This window comes from Cibotium barometz, chromosome 1, assembly GCF_041138505.1.
Source record: "Cibotium barometz isolate CiBa-2024 chromosome 1, ASM4113850v1, whole genome shotgun sequence".
Lineage (NCBI taxonomy): Eukaryota > Viridiplantae > Streptophyta > Polypodiopsida > Cyatheales > Cibotiaceae > Cibotium > Cibotium barometz.
In genome coordinates, this window is record NC_141046.1 from 8,895,194 (window position 1) to 8,917,091 (window position 21,898).

The following is a 21,898-nucleotide window of genomic DNA, read 5'->3' on the forward strand; positions in this document are numbered from 1 at the left end:
GAAAAAGGGATTGAAGGGAAACTTAGCCTTTGCAAGGCTCTAATACCATGTCAAAATTATAGGGAATATGCACAACGTAAGCAATAGTTGATGGCAAGATAGAGCAACATATATGAGAGAGAGCAAGAACACAAGATGTATAAAAAGCTTCTATATTACCTTCTATTTCAGCCACTCCAAAGTTGGCTTAGCCTTCATCTTCATGCGTTGGTTGTGTTGGTTGTGTTGTGTTACAAAAAGTGAGGCCTCCTGCTGTTTATATAGGGGTGTGTTCACACCTACATGATCTCTTTCTCTCACCCTTTATCACTTGTACATTATATATTTCAACATAAATTAATATCTCCAAGCTCACGTTTGCAAGTCCAGGTGTCTAGACTCACAGTTCACGTGTCTAGGCTCAGGTCACAATAGTATTCAGGCTCACTTGTCCAGACTCTTTTTGCACGATATTGTGGACTCACATCCTCTACCTAAGAGCTGGTTTGGCCTAGTTTTTGTAATCTTTAGTTGTTTTTTAATGGTTTAGCATGCTTCTAATCTACCAATTCCAACAATGCATGATTAAATTATGAGAAATTATAAAATGCATGAACAAAATCGCACTCTAATGCAACCTAATGGAGCTCAATGCTCATGTTTTTGGAGTGAATTTCACTCCTAATCACAAGTGTTATGGTAATCCTTGAATCAAAGCAATGAAATCTAAGCCTCTTGGACTCCAATTTCATGTAAATAGCTAAAAAACCAAGGTTTTGCTCTACCAATAAATGAAAATAGAAAATTCTATGCAAAATAGACTTTAAATCAAAATCAAACAAACAAACAAATACATCCAATGCTTTCAAAGTGTGACCTCCTAATCAACACTAGTAATATATTGGATAATCCCAATAGCTTGGAATGGACGGTGGAAAAACAAAGGTAAGCCCTAGACTAATCCCAATTTAATGCAACATCCAATTATGGGTGGGCTAGCTCATCGTGTCGCGTCCTCACTTCGTTGTTACACCAAAATGCTCCTTGCGAAAGGCGTAAACGGAGAGCGATCGATGAATAGATGGAGGCAAGAATAGATGGTCCTTTGTGATAGTTCTCTCTCACAAAAGGTGAGGAAAGAAGAAGCTAATGAAAGAGGAAAATCTATGATCACACCTATTCAAACACGGACGAAATCATGTTAACCAATGGAGTGGTTAACACTTGGTATACTTAAATGTGCAACTAAATGTGAAAAGAAAGACTAAAAAAAGGAATTGTAAATAATGAGAAAGAAAACTAACCATACAACGTACATGGGATACTTAAATGTTCAACCAAATGTGGAGAGAAGCTAAAAAAGAAAATTGTTAATAATGAGAAAGGAACAATCCCATTGCGCACACTTGTCGTCTCCACTCTCTTTTGCCCTTGCTTCCATGATAGCTTGTTTCAAATGTACGCATGTGACTGTGTGGAATTGTTGTTATCCTCTTGACATAGCATCCTCTTCTTCCTCTCCCTTTTCTCAGTCTCTTTCTTTCTTCTTTGCCTCAACAGAGGAAGCATGGTGATGGGGATTGAGGGAGACTCCACATAGCTTTGACTCTCCCTATTGCACATTGCCTTGGGACCACGATAGATTGACAACATTAAGGGTGCAAGTACCTTCCACCATTATGGACTTTCTCAAGTGGCTTTAAGGTGAATTTCCAAATGCCCCTTGTTCTTGCAAGGTATAACTAGGATTGTTATGGCTATGACCACTAGATTGAACCTTCCCAAAGTAAAGCTCAGGTTTCAATACTTGGGTGAAGCATCATGAAAAGATCCTCCTACACCTAAGAGAGTAAATGCAAATTCAAAGAGGCCAAGAAATATTTCCAATAATGTTACGAGAACTAAGCAAACAAGAGAGTGAATGATATCCATTGCAATATAATTTTTGTGTTACCTGAAGTTCCTTGATCTTGCTTTCACTTGCTTTCAACTCTTCATTACTTGTTGGCTTTTTGTATAGGATAAACAGAGACATACATTCTTAACCAAACACGTGACTCCCTCTCTAATCACACCATGATTGTTGAGCCATATATGTACAATCTCCATCTTCACAATTGAGAATATCATTTTATAACGACAGCATTGAAAAGATTTCCCACTCTCCTTCACCCAGACGCTCAACACATTTGATTGATGTTATTGTTGCTATGACACGATATACAAGCTCTTCAAGTTGATACAACACCAACCGTCTCAAGCTCAAGAAATCATTGATAAATCCTTAGGTTCCTTCCAAACATTGCACCAGCATGTGGCAGACGAAATTCCATAATGATGACAAGTTTCAAGCTGTATTACTAATGACCAGTCTAATTTGAAAGATAAAGGTGCCTGGTGCTTGAGAAATTGAAGCTTGGGTTATGCAGCAAACCACATAACATGACCATTTAGACGGGCACCAATTATTTGTCTTGAGATAAATGTTTTGTGAAGTCCTATGCACGTGATTGCAATGTTTACAAGTACAGATCCATTCTCAAAGAACAATGCTATGAAACCCAGATACCAAGAAGAAAATCAACAAAACGCTTCCAACTGTAAGCAAAACTTGTATGGCCTTTCTGTGTTTCTTGGGATGGACAAAGGACTTGCTCAATAAAAGCCAAGTTTGAAAAATAGCCTCTCCATCCAGATAGAATGCCTGACAAAAGCAACAAATATTAGTGAAGCCATTTGCCATGAATGAAACCAGCATTAGATTATGAGCCTTTAAATGAAATATCTAGGCATTACCGGAGCACTATTCAACATGGCCATTGCTGCTGAGATAGAAAATGTATAAGAGAGTAGCCTCTCCAGCAAATTTGGAAACCATCTCCCCAATGAAACGGCAAATCGGCCAAACAACAACAGTTGCCGTGGCCAATACTTAGTCAACTGCACACAATAAAAGAGGTCTTTGGGGTCTCCAACAAACACCAAGCTTTGTTGGCAACTAGCATTAGTGACCTTTAAAGAGCAGTGCTCCAAACTTGATTGCTGCAGTCTAATATTAATCAACACTTCTCCATAATCCAGTATTGGCAACAAACATGAACTACTCTGCAAACCAACCACATTAGCAAATTAAGCGCTCTCTCTCTCTCTCTCACACACACACACACACACACATTGGATGAGGCATGCGTTCCTCCCACCCATTGTACATACTGGCACCTTGTGTTAGCCACATGGCTATTGGCCTACTTTTGACATATGTTCATAGCATAGGTAGGTAGTTGCTTATTCAGTCTTTCAGTTTTCCCCATGGATCAGTATGTCATGGAGCTATTGTATTACTCTTTAGTCTCCTAGACCCTTGGGATCTTAGTAAGGTCCCGCTGATTGCAAACACCCTGTAGAGCATCCAAATGTCTTTGAAACCCATCCGGTGAATATGAAAGGAGGACGATGTCATCTGCATAAAGTAGTAGGGGGATCAATCTGCCTGCCAATGTGGGACCAGCCCCGCCTAATCTATCAATGAAGCTTGAGCTCCCATAAACTGTGACCTCCTTAGGGTCTTGTGATGATCTCTGTAACCCGATGTCAGTGATGTCCAGCTCTTGTAGTCTGATAGGGTCATCTAGATTAAGTAGTGGGACCTGGCAACTATTGGCAATTAGACCTAGGGTTGCACAATAGCAAGCAGGCTATGGTGGTTTTGTAAAGTTCAGTGCTGAGCTTAGGTATGGAGGTTTGAAGCAATGGGCACCCATGGCTAAGGAGCAGATAGAAAGAAAGAAAGAAGAAAGAAAGTCGTATTAACGTCTTCAAAAGGCCAAAATGACCTATGAGACCAAAAGGTTACATCATATCCATGAGGTACATCATCCTGGGTACAAAACAGTAATAAAGAAAGATAACAAAAATCCAGAACTTTAAAATCTGATCTAGGTACATGAGCAGAGAGCTCTCATATCACCCTAATACATCCTCAGCTGAGGATAGAGACCAGTCGATATGGAGCCCTCCCTATCCTGGCTGAAGGTCTGTAATGCATCCAGGTGTCTCTGCAGCCCCTCTGGTGTATCTGAGATAAGTACAATGTCGTCGGCATGGAGCAACACAGGGATCAATACTCCTCCCAAGCCAGCTCCAGGTCCTCCTAGTCTGTCAATGTAGTCGGAGATCTCATCAATGCATAGCCCGAAGAGCTGTTCCGAGAAAAGGTGGTACAACTCATGCTCCAACTTTGCCAAGTAGACTCGCTTCTTCCTCCGCATGAGGCGGTAAAAGATCATGCGTGCCTGGCGATGTGTTCAGATCCCCTGCGCTTCCTCTCAGATGAGGCAGGCATGGTTTTCCCAGCATTCACCATCATACCAGCCTTTCCGTGGGACATTCTTGCTCGGAGGTGTGACGAATGGTCGAGCGTGAGGGAAGTACACGGCAGCTGACGTGTGGAGTGTCAAGGCGAACTGTGTCGTGAAGTCCTCCAGCGGTACATGTGGGTCCATGTCCTGCAGAGCACTGTACAAGTGGTTGGCGTAGCTGGATGCCGTCTCTCTGGTGAAGTGGTATCGCAGGTGTCTCTGGGGGCCGCTCGGTGGTGGCATCGGATCAAAGCAGCATGCAATGCTGAAGGAAAGGTATATATGATCGGCAGCTACAGCGATGGGGCGAGGTGAGACTGTAAAAGACTGTATGTTCGGTATGAAAGATAATGGTCCCAGCAATTAGTCCACTGTACTCGCACTGGGTCTATCTGTCGTGGAGCGTGCTCTCGGTCGCCTGCTATGTGCATGCTTATGTGAAAACCATGTGAAGGCTCCTGAACCTGGCCATCGAGCGAGGCCATTGAGTATGGCCAATCCGTGTGCTCCTCCTAGCTCCAGCAGATGATCTCCATAATCTGAATCCTCCATGTCCTGGGAAGTCCTATCAAGTCCCAACTCCTCTGGTGCTAGATCTTTGTACATGGGCTCATCACTCTCAAAAAAGGGCACCTGATGCTGTTTCGTATGCGCGTTGAAGTCACCTGCCAACAGTACATCTCCAATGCTAGAATAGTGCGTGGGAGGTATGGTGACTTGCCCTCTGCATGGGTGGCGTAGGTGGAGCCTTTGGGCACGAAGTAGCATATGGCAACATAAATATCACATGGCCGATCAGTATGTATGCGGATCCACATGAAACGGGCCTCCTCGTCTCTCCTCATGACCTGCACAACATGCTGTAGCTCCTCCCTGTAAAGGACAGGAACCCCTACTCTCCTCATGACCTACACGACATGCTGTAGCTCCTCCCTGTAAAGGACAGTAGCCCCTCCAGATCCCCTCTAGAGAGAGAGCGAGAGAGAGCACATGACTATTGCACAGGCATGCCAGGAGAGCTCCCTCAGGAATCCTAGATAACCCACTGCCGTTTATTTTCCAGCCTTGCTACTCATGGCGGATAAAATCCTAACCATCTCAGTGGCTTCACTTGCTCAAAATCATCATCGCCAACCAACTTCACATCTTACTGTTGGATGACTGCACGGAGTTACTACCCACTGACTCCATATATCTCCGGTGCACACAAAACGTGTGTGCTAACTTGGAGAAAAGCAGTGACAGAAAGGTGACAAATTATGGACGGGAAAGAAGTTAAAGGTTATAGAAAAGATTTTAGAGTGGATGAGAAGGGCACAACGAGGAGAATTTCCACGAAGGAGAAGGTACAAATCCGCCTCATATGTGAGAGAAGCACTTGTGCACACCCATAAATATGAGGCCAAGCTGCCTTATAAGAGAACTATGGGAATAAAAAGTAGGGGAAAAAATTGTCCCTCTTTTAGTGTTTTAAAAAAAAAGCAAATCTTTTATTGTAAAACTCCCAAAGTAGACTTCTCTTATTAAAAAACAAATTTGCCCCACTTCATTAAAAAAAGCTTGCTTGCTCTTTTTATAGAAAAAAGCTGGCACCCCTTTAAAAAAGCTTGCTTGCTCTTTTCTTAGCCACTTGTTTGCTTCTCTCTAACACCTGCAAGCTGCTCTCTGTGCATACCCGCAAGCTTCCCTCTGTGCATACACAAACCTCTCTCTCTTTCTGGCTGTGATTCAGCCCTGCGCACAGAGGACAGACCCACGTCACTCCTCCATACGGCCTACATAGGGTTGACCTGCCCACGCATGGCTGTGGTCTTGGGCGCCATCTTTCCCAGCCCATGCTGCCTGGTTTGGTTGCGCACTGCACCTCCCATGGCTGGCCTGATTTGGCAGCCCTTGGCTAGCCCTAGACACGGTGCTTTTCTTTCCTTAGAGTTGGCCTGAACTGAGCACTCCTTTCCCCCACCAGCTGGCCTTCATCCATGCACTGAATGGCTATTTGAGCTCCTGCAGTGCCTCTTTCGATTTTCCAAACTGCCCCCATCGCTTCCTATTCCGTGTTTCATGCGGTGAGGATGTCATTTGATTTCTCTGCAAAAAAGAGAAAAGGCGAGGGATGAATGGCCTGTGCGATAAGATGAAGGGTGGGTCCGGCAGGGAAGCCAACTGTATGCACAGCAAGCGTCATCGGGGTGGGAGCACAAACAGTGTGTAGCGGCATCACGTCGCCGCACCGGGGCAGCAGCAACTGGGCAGGCAGCATGCATTGTCATCACGGCAGGCCAACAGCAAAAAGCGCAAGCAAAAAGAAGGGGGGGGGGGGGGGGGGGGCGCACATAGGTGCTCACGCCATGATTGTGTAGAGAGAAAGAAAGAAAGAAAGAAAGAAAGATATATTAAGCGTCTACTAAAGACCCAATGGGCCTATGAGACCAAAGTGATACAATAATGTCCATGGCATATCTCATCATGGAATGGAAAATAAAACAGAAAGAAAACATAAACATAGCTATCTCACTTGTGGGTGATACAAAACTGTCCATGGAAACTCATCATGAAAATACTAAGAACATAGAAACATGAGAGCGGCATCAGCTCTGAGTAGATGAGTATGGCCAAGAGGTCTCCCTCAGCTATGTCACGTGGAAAGGTAGCTCAATGGCGGTGGAGCATGTCCTGGATCTAGAGCTAATGAGGTTATCGTCGCCGACGGGGGGGCCGGGGGCGTCGGGCACGTTGGAGTGCGGAGGCTCGGTCCGAGGTAACTCCTCCCGGGCAAGGTAGATCTAGAGCAGCTCGTGGAGGGTCCACAAGATCCACTGTATCGGCGTCCTCCACCTCCTGGGTCCGAAAGGAACTGGTGATGGTTGGCTAGCGAGGGAGAGGGCAGGGTGGCTGGGGCCAAAGCTCTCTCAAGAAGGTGTCCCTGTGTCTACGGAGCTCAAGCAGGAAGAGGCCTAGGCAACGCTGGTCCTGGAAGTCAATGAGTGGACCAAATCCCTCACAAAATAGACACTGAAACCTCCCGCGGATCTCATAGTATACTGGGCAGCGGCATATCCATATCAAGCTCTCTGTGGCATAATCAGTAGATCCTCTCCTCTCTGGGTCTCCATATGAGCTTCCCGGCTCTGAAGATGTGCTCAGCTCTACCTGTCTCCATCCCGAGGCAGTGGGATGAAACCTGTATCTAACCAATCACAATCGCATGGCATGGGACATGAGAACACTCAAGTAGCCCCCGGCTGCTGGATGAATCCATCCTCAGTGAGTGTGAGGCAGTGATCTCTATAGAAGTGCATCTTCGTGGGGATCTCCGAAGGTGTGATCCATGTGCTATGGATGTAGAGGCTGAGAAGATCTAACCGGATAACCCGGTTGGTATCCTCGTGAGGGAGCCGGAGAAAAGGGGAGTCCAAACTATACTGAAGGGGGAGTAGGCGGTCCATGCGGAGCCCATATACTGAGAACCAAGTGGAAACTAGTGCATACCATACTCTAGAGTGGCCCTCAAGTGCTAGCTGTCTTGAGGACGCCAGGGCAAGCCTCAGGTACCTGTGGGGATCCATGTGACGGATGCGATGGAGGTATGTGACTGTCTCAAAGAGTGCATCCACCACCATCAGGGCTGCAACAAACTCTGCCTAGATAATCTAGTGTGGGACTGATGGTTTGCTGCAGATCATAAGAGAGAACATCATGACCTGGGATCATATGGGAGAACATCATGACCTGGGGCCTCTCAACTCGCTACCAATCCTCATCGGATAAATCTGGCCCCAAAAGGCTGCTCCATACATCAAGGCTGGTGTGACGAGGGTGTCAAAAAGCCAGCCCTTCGTCCTGGGCTGCTGGAAATGTGCCTGGAAGCACTGCTGCTCAAGTAAGCTCAAGGCTAGAGGCCGAAAAGAGTGGGTGATAGAGGGCAGCCCTGTTTCACCCCAATAGTACTGGAAATCTCCTGTGATGTAGCTCCTAGGGCGCTCACTCGTCCGGTGACGGACTCATAGAAGGCGATGATGCTCCTAACCATGGCAGATGGGACTCCTATCTCCTGTAGACGGTGTAGGAGGAGGGCTCGGGGTATAGTATCAAAAGCTTTACGGAAATCCGCAAAGTACCAGTAAATCCTCTGATGTCGTGCTCTCCCCTCCTGATGATGGCATGGAGGGTGAAGATGAGGTCAAGGGTAGAGTAGCTCCTCCGAAAGCCAGCCTGTCCTGAGGCTTTGCATCCCTGGCTCTCTGCAAATGAACTGAGCTGAAGCATTGATCCATTGAGTTTGGCCAATGTGTGGCCAATCATGATCGTCCTGTAATTATTAGGATCAAGTGAACATGTAGGCTAATAGGGGCGCCAGGGTATCATCGGCATGCGAGATGTACTCGGCAGTGAGTCCCTCATGATCCTAGGCTCGCCCATTGCGTAGTCTACGAATGGCCTTGAGGACCATGCCCTTTGTGCAGAAGGTGGAGGTGGTGGGACGGGGATCTGATGGTGGGGGTAGGGGTGGCTGATGGGGGATATGATAGAGGGAGCGTGCATAGGAGTGCCATGTGTCTGTTAGCACATTCATCCCCAGTATCTGCTCACTTTTGGTGCCCATTTGGTCCCTTTTGTATGGCCCTTGATTGGGGGCTAGCCACCCCTTTTTCTCCTATTTTTCTAGGATTTTTCCCAGCCTTTTTGGTATTTTACCAGTCGGCTAGCATACCTCACCTATAAATAGGAGGTGCTGGCAGAGCTCTCACTTTTCATTCAGTCTTGTACATATTTGCTCCCTCACTTATGAGATTCCTAGTGTCTCTTCTTTGGGACTGTTTTGCTTCAGTATATTCAGCATAGTTTGCTCCATATCTCTCTCTCTCTTGCAGTCTCTATTCAGCACACTCTAGTGCTCCTTTGCTTCCGCTCTGTGCACTCTTTCATGGTATCATCGCTCCCGGTTTAGCAACCTCTTTGCTGCCCCAGATTCAACCCTGTTTTCAGCACCCTCTCCTCTGCGTTTTTCTCAGATTTGCAGCCCCTTTGCTGCTGCGTTTTTTGGACAGCACCTGCTGGTCACATCTCCTACAGATTGGCTTCACCGACACAGCCATCATGTATTCTTTGATCAGCGTTTTCTTTTCCACGTGGAGTTTGGACGTAGGCGGCCTGTTTTTTCAGGACAGCAGCCTTCTTTGTGCTGCATTTTCCTCTCCAGTGGTCTTTCCCCTTTGCAGAGGGGGTCTGTGGTGTTCCGGGCTTTGGTGGCACTCTTGGTACCTGTGGAGGACACTTCTTCTTCTGAGTTTGTGCATATTTCTTGAGATTGAGCCCAAGCTTTTGTGATGGCTGCACCGACTTCTCTTCATATGTTCTCTGAGTCTGCAAAGTTGGATGGTTCCAACTACACCCTATGGAAGGTGAAGGTGAAATTGGCCTTGCGTGGCGTGGATCTTTGGGATTGGCTTGTTAGTTACACCGGCCAATGCTACCCCTCCCACCCTTGCTTCCGGTGGTGCGACTCAGGCACAGATTGATCTTTGGTAGTCGAATGATCGACGCTTTTTCTCCTTTCTGATGCTGAACTGTCAGGATTCTGTTCTCTCTCATGTGCGTACAGCGAATGCTGCACATGAAGTTTGGAAGGCTTTTGTAGATCTCTACGAGATTAAGTCTCCAGGTCGGATTTTGGCATTGGAAAAGCAACTTATGAACTTATCAATTTCTGCCTTTCCATCTGTATCTGCTTTCATCTTGAAGATAAAAGATCTCCGGGACGAGCTAGCTGTTTGTGGCAAGGACATCTCTACAGAGGACACGGCTATTCGGCTTCTCTCCAAGCTTCCCTAGAGGTTTAATGCATACTTTCAGTCTCTTGTTTCTTCTCCTCGTCCTGTTCCAGTTACTTGGGAGGAAGTTCTCCCCTCCGTTATGCAGATTGAGTCTCACTTCGAGGAGTGGACTGGCACCTCTGGTGGCCCTGATGGAGCTTTGGCAGCGCGAGACAAAGGGAAGAATCAACAAAAGAAAGGGAAAGGGGGTTCTGACAAGAACTCCAAGGATTCCGACAAGTGGTCTCTACAAGTTGATTGCTCTGCTTTCTTCTGGTGCTTCTTCTGCTCTTTGGCATGCTCGGTTTGGCCATTTGAGCTATCAGCTTTTGTAGCGAGCTTCGAAGGATGGGTTGGTTGAGGGATTACCAACCATCAAGGCTCGGTCTTCTGCTTGTTCCTCTTGTTTATAGGGAAAGCAACACTGAGCCGCCTTTCCGAAGGAGGCGACACACAAATCTTCGACATCACTTGCTCTCATTCCTGCAGACTTATGTGGTCCTATGAGTACTGTGTCTTTGGGTAAGGCGTTGTACATGCTCGTGATGGTGGATGATTTTTCTAGATATACTTGGGTTTTCTTTCTGAAGACCAAGGATGAGGCTTTTCAGCACTTCTGTGATTGGAGAGATGAGGTGGAAAAAGAGACCGGTCACTCAGTCAAGGCTCGACGGAGGGGGTGAGTTTACATCCGTTGGATCTTCAAATCGAAGTTCCGAGCTGATCGCAGTTTGGACAAGCACAAAGCGAGGTTGGTTGCCAAGGGTTATGCTCAGCGCCCTGGAGTCGACTTCGATGAGACCTTCGCTCTGACGGCCCGGATGACTACTATTCGCACCGTTCTTGCTCTTGCAGGTCATCATAGATGGCCCGTTTTCTAGATGGACGTCAAGTTGGCTTTCCTGAATGGAGAGCTTACACAGGAGGGTTATGTTGATCAGCCGCCGGGATTTGTTGTTCCAGGCAAACAAGATCATCTGTACCGGCTGAAGAAGGCTTTATATGGTCTGAAGCAGGCTCCACCGGCTTGGTATCAGCGGATTAATGAGTTCTGCAACCTACTGTGGCGCTTCCTCTACTGAGGCGGAGTACCGTGCGGTGTGTTATGCTGCATGTGAGGCGATATGGTTGCGGAGATAATTGGAGGAGCTTGGCTGTCCTCCTACCAGATCTACTCTTCTTTGGTGTGACAATCAGAGTTGCATCACGATCGCCAAGAACCATGTGTTTCATGCTCGTATGAAACACATTGAGATACAGTATCACTATGTTCGTGAACGGGTTCTTGCTGGAGATTTGCGTTTGGAGTATTGTCCTTTAGCGGAGAATGCTACAGATTTGTTCACCAAGCCGGTTTCTCAGGCTTCCTTGGCTCCTCATCTTCGGCTTCTCGGAGTTTGTTCAGCATCTGGTGCTGAGAGGGGGTGTTAGCACATTCATCCCCAGTTTCTGCTCACTTTTGGTGCCCATTTGGTCCCTATTGTATGGCCCTTGATTGTGGGCTGGCCACTCCTTTTTCTCCTATTTTTCTGGGATTTTTCTCAGCCTTTTTGGTATTTTACCAATCGGCTAGCATGCATGCTCCAGTCGGCCAGCATTAGCATCCCCAGTCGGCCAGCATACCTCACCTATAAATAGGAGGTGCTGGCCTCTCACTTTTCATTCAATCTTGTACATATTTGCTCCCTCACTAATGAGACTTCTAGTGTCTCTTGCTTGGGACTGTTTTGCTTCAGTATATTCAGCATAGTTTGCTCCATATCTCTCTCTCTCTTGCACTCTCTATTCAACACACTCTAGTGCTCCTTCGCTTCTGCTCTGTGCACTCTTTCAGTGTTGTCCGGGCAAGTGATGGGTGTAGGAGGGCGATGTTCTCAGAGTTTCCTCCAGGCCTCTTTGGCCCTAAGAAAAATCGGTATAACTCATCCTGTTTCCAAGCATAGAACTCCAGTTTCTTGCGTTGGGTGAGCCGTTGAGAAATCCGTTGCACTTGGCGCTTCGTGATTTGCCCAATCCGTACCTCATGATTAAGACGGGAGCGTGTGGCCCGACATTCGTCATCATACCAACAATTCTGGGGCATGGAATGGCAAGGTGGCTTGGCGGTAGACCGCCGTGTGCAGATGAAAGAAGTGGTGGCGGATGTGTGGAGTATGGTGGTGAGCTGTGATGTGAGGGTGGATAGGGAGACATTAGGTTCCACATCTTGGAGTTGGCAAGTCTGCAATCATATCTCTAGCATGTATGAAATGCTCGGCTACAATGCCTGAAGCGAGCCAGTCGCTCCGCACCCTCTCTGTGAAACTGAGCTCTGATCTCTGTCATCTCTCTCTGGTATAGGCATGGTGTCCGAAAGCTAGGTGTCCTCTGTCTCCTGCGGGCTCTGAGTGTCTCTGCTCTCTGGAGAGTAATTCCCTGCCGTGTAGGGGCTGGGAGTGGGATGGATCTCTGAAAAAATGTAGTAATCTGTGTCTGTCGTCCCCCCTCTGGAGCTGTCTGAGCCTGTAATGATGTCTCTCTGTGGCGCTGTATGTCTAGAATGAATCTCCCCAGTGTGCGCTGGTCTGCTGCCTCAAAGATCTGGCGTAGGGAATGTGGCTCTCAAAATAAAATGGGATATCTCTCTCTGATGGCTGTATATGCTCTGCATCTGCATACATAATGCTCCTCACTCTCCACCTCCTCTCTGCACAATCTGCATACCCTCTCCTCTCGGGGGATCCGTGCTGCTCTGCCAGTCTCAATCTCCAATCAGTGTGATGAAACTCTAAGCTGACCAATAGCCACTCGGGAGCCGTGTGGTAAAAACATAGTTACGGGGAAACGGCGTTTCGGTCCCATTTTTTCAAGAAACGGTGTTTCAGCCAGTTCCAGATTCTGAAACGGCGTTTCTGGTAGAAACGTTTCCCCCAGGGGGAAACGGCTGGGGGAAACGTTTCCCCCAGGTACTGAAACGTTTCCCAAGGGGGAAATGCGCCGTTTCCCCCTGGCAGCATGCAACAAAGCAAAACAGTAAAAAAAAACACCGCGCGCCTATTTCCGCCTATTTCCGCCCTGTTTTTGCCCGGTTCTTGCTCGCGCCTACATCGCCCACCCCCCTTGCTTCGCCTTGCTCTGACCAGCCTGATTCACGTTTCAGCCTTGGCCTTGAGGCTTGGAGAGTCGAGACCTTGGAGCTTCAGCCTTTGGACGTTTCTCTCACCATTCGGGTAGGAAATTTCAGATCTAGATTCTCTTTGCCCTCTTCTCATGTTTCAATGTTCACTCACATATTATCATTTATGTCTATTGCAATTTGTAACTTGATAGAGCCTATAAGGCTGAAGCATCTTGATTCTTGAGATTCATCATTCAAGAATGGGTTTGGTGAGTGCTCACTTTTTGGTTGCAATCTACAATTGCAGGAACTTTGAAGCTTGAATCCCATTGCCCTCTTTTGCTATGGCTTCTACAAGTGGATCAGAGGAGCATGTTGAGCAAGAGAGGGAGATGACCCAATCGGATTATTGGTGGAGACAAGTTGATTTGCAGGGCAAGTGCGAAACTTATAAATTATGATTTAAGGCTTTAAGCATTGCAATCTATTATCTAGCATAGTAGATTGCTCTGCCATTTTGTACTATGTAGATTCTTAATTGACTCTTGAAAGTTAAAACTTGTTTGAACTTTGAAGTTTCACTATTTCAAATCTATAATGAAGGATGTCAAATAATAAATAGAGAGCTAAAACTTAAAAGACTAAGTGATGACATGTGAGCACTATTTGTGAATTTTTAATATTCATTTGTGCCTCCTTTACCCTTCTCTATAAAACCCTTGCTTACGTGGCGTTTCCCCGTTTCCCCCCTTCCCAAAAATCTCGAAACGTTTCCGTTTCCATGGTTCCCGTTTCCGTTTCCCGTAACTATGGGTAAAAAGCCCTCCATGTATCTAGGCCTCTCAATAAATCCATCATCAGTGATACTCATGAAGTGATCTCTGTAGTATAGCATCTTCGGTGGAAGAGGCTGTGTAGGCGATATCCATGTCTCTCGTGTATAGAGCTGCCATAGGTCCTGTCTCAATACTCTGTTTCTCTCACTATGAGAGAGACGGATATGTGGTGCATCCCTGTCATACTGGAATGGTGGTAGATGATCCATGTCTAGGCCATGCTGTAAGAACCAATGTGTGACCTGTGCATACCATGATCCTCTATCTCCTGCCTCAGCCAGCTGTCTAGATGCCTCAAAAGCTCTGTATGACAATCTGTCCTGTGGCATCTCTCTGAATTTGTCTAGCAGGCATATAGTCTGAAATATGGCCTCTACCATCATAGGAGGCGCAGCAAACTCTGCTCGGATAATGTCATGAGGTACTAACGGTTTGTTGTGTATCATGCGTGCCATCATGAGGGCCTGTGGTCTCTCTATCTGTGTCCACCAATGGGTGGCAAGGCCCGGCACCCATACCGCTGCTCCATACATCAATGCCGGTGTGACTAATGTGTCAAATAGCCACCCCTTCGTCCGGGGCTCCTGAAAATGCGCCTGGTGGCACTGTCTCTCTAGCACAGCCAATGCTGCATATCCCCGTGTCAATCTAGCTCTGGCTGCTGAACCCATGGTGAAGCGTGTGGCTGCTGCAGAGAAGGTAACCCCTAGGTACACGTATGATGTCACCACCTCCACCTGGCGTCCTGCGAGAGTGAATGTCAGCTGACTCCTGCCCTGTCTCGATGTATGAAAGACCATAACCTTGGTTTTCCCAAGGTTCACAGTAAGACCCCTCTGTGTGCAGAAATCATCGAGTGCATGTAGATGCTGCTGTAGACCACCTGGAGACTCAGACACTAATACAATATCATCAGCATAAAGCATAATATGTACTGAGGTACTTGCTAAATCAACTCCATCTCCGCCTTCCCGTGTAATGAAGTCAGCCACCTCATCAATGTATAACCCAAATAGCGTGGGGGAAAGTGGGCATCCTTGCTTCACACCAATGGTGCTAGCAATAGTCTCGGACATACCTCCTGGACATCTGACTCGCCCAAAAACCTGCTCATATAATGCATAAATGCCCCATGTCATATCTGCTGGTATGCCAAGAGACTGCAGGCGCTGAAAGAGCCTCTCTCGTGGTACTGTGTCAAATGCCATGCGGAAATCCACAAAGCAGCAACAGAGCTTTCTCTTCCTCACTCTGGCCTGATCAATCATACATCTCAACGTGAATACATGGTCAGTGGTAGAGAAAGCTCTCCTGAAGCCTGCCTGCCCTGATGAGCGTAAACCTGCTCGCTCAGCATATAAGCTAAGCTCTTGCTCCAACACTGCACCATAGAGTTTGGCCAGCACGTGGCCAACCATAACCGTCATGTAGTTGCTCGGATCGAGCATATCCCCTGTTTTGTGAATCGGCACAATGGTGTGCATCGTCCACTCCGCAAGCAAACCCCCTGCTAGTGCCCTGTTAAACAGGTGTGCAAGAAAAGGAGCCAAAGAATCTACTGCATATATGAGATGCTCAACTTGCAGGCCCATATGGTCGGCGGCCCGTCCATGCTGTAGGCGGCGGGTAGCTTCCTGTACCATTGAGTGGGTAAAGAAGCTAGCTGTGGTAGGTCGAGGCTCCTGTGGCTGAGGTATAGGTGGCTGCTGTGGAGCGTGGTATAGGCCTTCTGCATATGTGTGCCATGTCTGTGGGTCTGCAATAGGTGTCGGTGTTCGGGGCTCTCTGAAGTGCCGCCATGAGACAGGGCTATCTCTACTCATGAAGAAATGAAAGATCTCTAGCTCGTGTATCTCTGCGAAGGTCCGTCTTTTGCGGCGAGTAAGTCTCCTCATCTCTCTCCTCGACTCTTGCTCTGTGATGGCTCCCAAGGCTCTCTGTATGCGGAGCAGTGAGTATAGGGCTCTGCACTCGTCATCATACCATCTATTCTGGGGCATAGTCCCAGATCTCGCAGGCTCTCCTGAGTGGACACGATGTGGGAAGCTCTATAATGCAGCCGTGTGTAGGAGTGCTGCAAGCTGGGCTGTAATGGTATCCATAGGTGCCAGGGGATCCATGAGTAGGAGCCCATCCTCTACTCTGCCAGTGTATATGTCTGCCATGTCATGTGTGAAGTAGATGGTAGTGTGTGGCATCGGTATGTGGGGGACTGGTGATACTGGTGATCCGGCTAGTGAAAATGCCAAGTATGTATGATCTGCCCCAATAGGACGAGGTGGAATGGAGAATGAGGTGACAAGCTATGATGCCTCCAAAGACCCCATAATGTAGTCTACCACCATGCCTCCGGTCCGTGTATGACCCCCATGTGGGAAGCATGTCAACCCTCCTGATCCCAGCCACTGTAGCATCCCGTTATAAATAACGAGACGATGCCTGGCTCCCAACTCTAGTAAGTGGTCCCCATAATGTCCTCTGTCCGGTCCATCCACAGGGTGGAGGATCTCCACGTCATCATAGTCATACACCTCACACTGTCTGCTCTGTGTGTGGGCATTGAAGTCGCCCGTAAGAAATACTTCCCCTAGTGTAGAATAATGCATAATCTCCTCTGACAGACAAGTGTATGGCGAGGCTCCTGCCTCCTCCTCCTGTGGCATGTCCTCTGTAATGACATAGGAGGATCCTGATGGAGAAAAGTAACATAGAGCTATGTATATAACCCTGTCCTGTGAGAGCTGTAAGTATCTAGCCTCTGAATCCTGTGCTACCACTCTCAGTCTCCCCTGTAGCTCCCGTCTGAATAGAACTGCTACTCCCCCCGACCCTCTCGAGGTACCCTGGCGTGTGGTCCTCCTGAATGCTGACTCCCACTAGAATCCCTCTACTCGAGGTAGCCCTCTCTCTGGGCTGTGATGTGTCTCTGTCAGAAGTATGATGTCTCTCCCCACCATAACATGCTCCAGTCGTCCAGGCTGCACCCATAGTGAACCATTACAGTTCCATACTGCCATGTGTATCTCTGTCAGTGGGGCCTAGTCTGTGTCCCATAGGCCCCAAACCGCTAATCCATGGGCCGGCCATCAATGATGACCCGACCATCTCGATAGAAGGCCTTCTTGCCTTCTCTCCTCGCGTGTAAGACTCGTGGCATGCAAGCTCTCCTATGCTCAAGCTGCATCCTCGTGAGATCATCATCCAAGAAAATAGGAGAGAGAGAGAGAGAGAGAGAGAGAGAGAGAGAGAGAGAGAGAGAGAGAGAAATGAAAATGAAATGAAATGTTATATTAACGTCTTCAAAAGGCCAAAGTAACCTATGAGACCAAAGTTACAACCATGTGACATCTGATACACTGTCTGGAAAGTAGGGGGCATCCGGAAGCAGCAACTAGGGAGAGTGGGAAGCTAATGCTACTAGTCAAAATGGGGTACATGAGTACATGGATACATGAATACATGAATATGGGGGAGTACAAAAGTGACAGTGAGTACAACAGTATATGGCTGGAGTCGTAATCATCCTAGGAGCTCTAGCATGGGTCTCTGCTGGATGGCCTGGATATCTGCCATAGTGAGATGCCTGGTCGGACGAGCCCGATGCCTCGCAATGATGCTCTAAATCCTCCGGTGTAGGCACCGTCTCCGATGTGAGTGAGAGATCTTATGCATCCTCCTTTGCTAGATATTTGTTGGATATATCTTCTAATCGACCTTAGTCATGGTTGTAGCCACTCATGTAAGCCATGATGTCATTTGGATGAAGGGCCACGTGGACTCATCATTATAAGTTAAAGCTCATGGCCATTTGGATAAGACTTTCTGGCTCTTGCTAGTCAAAAAGTTATCACCACCTCTAAACTACTATAAAGAGTGTAAAACGTAAAGCTTGTTATCATTCCTTGAACTCCCATCTTATGGGTGATCTCTCGTCTCTTGAATTCTTCTGTTATCTTCAATATTGAGGACGGAATAACAGCACACTAAGGAAATTGAAAAATAACAATATAACTGCTGCTAGTGCATAATTTTAGATGATAAACATTTCCCTCCAAAAAACCATGAAGTGTAAGAATGGTAGCTTACCTCTGAGCACCTGCATGGATGAGAAGAGAATTCTGATTCTTGTAATCGACTACATGTGGGACACTTAACCACATCAGTTGCTTTTAAGCACAAGATAGCTTGTGATGAATTCTCGCTAGCAGATATTGTCACAGTGCAAGGAAGCTCATAAAACAGCAGTGCATCCTTTGAGCAAGCTGAACCACGCAAACTATTCTGATGCTTTGTGAAGTTCTCCTGATAGACGCAGAACCCTTGAGTTGCAATATGATGAGATGATTTCAATGATGAGTCCTCTTTAAGCATGCTGGCTCCACTCGTATCACTCAAGTGTGATAGCTCCTGTACACGGAGACTGTGAAGAAACTCAACCCAATCTTCTGGGCTTTGCAGTTGTCGCCCTTGCACCTCCAGAACTGAGTCCCCGGGGCTCAAATGTCCGGCCAAAGGCAAATTTGAATCAATGCCCAACACCTGATATGAGAAAATGAAACTACATGAGGAAGTCAGAGAATATTACTGTGTGGTATGAACACTCTGCATATACAGCTATCAATTGTCAGTTCACCGTCAATATTAGGCGCTTTACGTGCATGAGTGCAACCCAAGGCGCACGCCTCGGGGGGGGGGGGGGGGGGGGGGGGGGGGGGGGGTGTTGTCTGTATGGCTCACAGCTCTTGCACAAAAGATTATCCCCGTCAAGCCTCACCCACCATCTGTGTCTGTGGCCTTATGTGTATGGGTCCTTAGCATGTCCTGAGCATGCTCTTAAAGTAAAATCGAATTGATTCTCCACACTTTCTTACCACAGGGTTTTGTCTTTGAATATAAAATGGATATAAAATCACCGGAAACAGCATCAGCAGCAGGTAGCACCCGGCACAACACTGGCCATCCAGCAAATCAAGATTTTAGTGCAGAAATAGACTGAGGCGTAGCTTTTGCTGATGCAAAATAACACACTACTTCTCAAGTGCAAAGATGGCCTAAAATATTGGAGACGATATACATATCATACCAGAATATTGTGCCAAATTCCTGCACAATATATTCGGAGTGCTCGAACAGGAGGTAGAAGCTGCAAACTCTCTTCATTAAGAGCAATTAAAGCTCCTGGGACAAGACAAGCCAGAAATACAGCCACATGCTCAATAGGAACCCCCTCGCTGTGATGAAGGAACATAAAACCTGCAAAAATGTTTGTAAGAGCCACAAAACAAAAGAGGGTGAAGACAAATCTAAACAAACCCTCGAATGAGCTCGCAATAGATGTTAACGCCTCCTCTTATTATTTTCTAATACATATAATTTAAGAAAAAAGGCATTCTCAACCTTGCAGCAGCAATTGCATGGCCAAGTTCGTGAAATCCCACTGCGAATGTAGTTGCCAATATCATGTAAGGAAAATCGCTCCAAGGCACGTTAATTCCAGGAACCTTTAGCACATCACAGCAACGAGACAAGCTTTGCTTTCAGTCTCAAGGCTACAGCTCAGAAAGGAGAAAGGTTATCTCCGATAAAGTGGGCCAATATAAGCTTTCTGAAGCATGTCAATGACAAAGAAGTAAAATGCAACCTCTACGCTGAAGCAATAATGGCATCAATTTAAAGTTAAAGAATTTACACATTCCATTTTACACACTCCACTCTTTGAATCATAAGCCTGCCAAGCACTCTGTCATACATACACTAAGGATAGATCCATATTGTACCCTCTCACCACCAAGAAGTTGATTTGTTCGAGTGATCCTCTACCACACCTTCCACTGCTAATCTGGTTAACCCGTCCAATGTGACGTGCAAGTAGCCATACCTGTAGTATCAAAAGCTTGAGTCTTCTATGATCCTTGCTCCCTAGCCACTGGACCCGCCATTATTTGTTGTTAAATCAGTTTGCTATGTTGGCAAACCATAGGTATTCAATCATGGAGCTATGGTGGGATGAAATCTCTCCATGATTGAGTGTGAAGAAGAGAGAGAAGAGGAAGCTTGAACACACAATAAAGAGCAAACTGGGCAAATACAAGATGATTGTATTATGAATGATATGAATAAACCACCAAGTACAATACCGTTTTATAGGCACCAAACCCTATCTTTTGACTCTAATTAAGAGATAGTTCACACCAAGTTTGCTATAGACCTAATGAACCATATGCCCATATCTCCAATGTCACATGATATTTTGGCGTATTATTTTGACTCTCAACAAAATATCCATGGCTACTATGATGTCAATGCTAGCTCTAGTTATTGTTTACAATGTTGTTTATGATGACCATCCAAGTTTCCGTAGGTCTTACTCATGGTGGTTTACGATGCCAGTTATGATGACAGCCACCTATGCCTTTTATAGCATCAAGGCGATGCAACAATTCTGAAAAGTATAAAAGATTCAAATTTTGGGAGACAACCCGGGTAGAGAACCCTTGACTCAACATATAAACTAAATTTAGAAATAAAGAGAGAATCCCCCCTCTATGACCAAAATGCTGATAAGTATTGAGGGGGGGGGCTGGCCCTTTCCCGCCCCAGTGCAGTGCTGGTGTCATTTGTATTTTTCAATGTTTCCAGTGTTTGTGTTGCTGATGTTGTTTCGATTGATTAATAATAATTAGATTAAGTGTTCTAAATATGTGTATATTGTCTTCCAATCTGTAGGCCTCCTGTAGTAGGGAGCGGTCGCATTTGCCTAGCACCATTACATCAGACAAGGATTCCAAGTTCACCTCGCAGTTTTGGAGAGCATTATTCGAGAACTTTGAAACCAAGTTACAATTGTCTAGTGCATTCCATTCACAGACAGACAGCCAGACAGAAATCTATTATAACCAGTTGGCCTTTGATGTTCTCAAGTCATACTGTCATGACCAGCAATCCAAATGGGAACATTATCTTCCATTGGTCCAAGCCATCTTAAATGATACTCATTCATCCAGTGTCAGATGGACTCCGCATGAGACAGCCTTTGGTCGCCGTTTCTCTTCCCTTTTGACGAGAATGGTGTCTCCATCTCCAAGCCATCTTAAATGATACTCATTCATCCAGTGTCAGATGGACTCCGCATGAGGCAGCCTTTGGTCGCCGTTTCTCTTCTCTTTTGACGAGAATGGTGTCTCCATCTCTTGAGGCTAACTGTCACGACCCTGTGTTTTTCTCTGGACAATATATAGGTGTGCACGGGGACATGGTGGACAGTGTTAATGGCATCAATTTGGGGCAATAACTTCATGGACAGATTGGTACAACTCTTGCGGTCGAAAAGGGAATTAATGTTGATAATCCCATGTGTGGACAACCCCAAGTGTGAAGGGGACAAAGAGAATTAAAGTTTAAAAGGTTTTATAACCTTTGGTGGCCCCTAGGCTAATTATGGAGGCTACACCACTTTTGGAGACACGCCTCTCTTTCTCTCTCATGCTTTTTGGGAAAGGGCTGCTGGCGGGCAGCACTACACTCTTGCTTTTTGGAAAAACAGCTGCTGGCTGGTCTGCGCTGCTGGTGATCTCTTGCTTTTTGGAAGGAGTTGCAGGCGGGCTGCACTGTAGTGCATACAGGCGCTGCTGAATACAGGCCCTGGTCTGCCTTTTGGAGAGTGAAGGCCAGTTGGCTGCTGTGCTGCGAACACAGGCCTCCTTTCTCTTTGGCTTTTGGAGGACAGGCTGGCTGCTGCGCAACAGTACATACAGGTGCCTGCAGAATCTTGTTCTCTCTCCTTTGCTTTTGGCAAGAAGCTCACTGTCAGCTGAA

At 46.6% G+C, this 21,898-nt stretch overlaps 1 protein-coding gene across 1 annotated transcript in view; it reads right to left on the reverse strand.

Moving 5' to 3' along the window:
• Positions 1 to 2,315: 2,315 nt before the first annotated feature.
• LOC147641577 (membrane-bound transcription factor site-2 protease homolog) overlaps positions 2,316 to 21,898 on the reverse strand; it is a 31,705-nt gene continuing 12,122 nt past the window's right edge. The window contains exons 5-10 of the mRNA XM_086790190.1: positions 19,481 to 19,584; positions 19,167 to 19,314; positions 18,955 to 19,035; positions 18,170 to 18,622; positions 2,776 to 3,084; positions 2,316 to 2,683 (exon numbers count right to left, since the gene is read on the reverse strand). Coding sequence (XP_086646316.1) covers positions 2,519 to 2,683; positions 2,776 to 3,084; positions 18,170 to 18,622; positions 18,955 to 19,035; positions 19,167 to 19,314; positions 19,481 to 19,584 — 1,260 coding nt within the window. The 3' untranslated portion in view covers positions 2,316 to 2,518. The remainder of the gene's footprint in view (positions 2,684 to 2,775; positions 3,085 to 18,169; positions 18,623 to 18,954; positions 19,036 to 19,166; positions 19,315 to 19,480; positions 19,585 to 21,898) is intronic.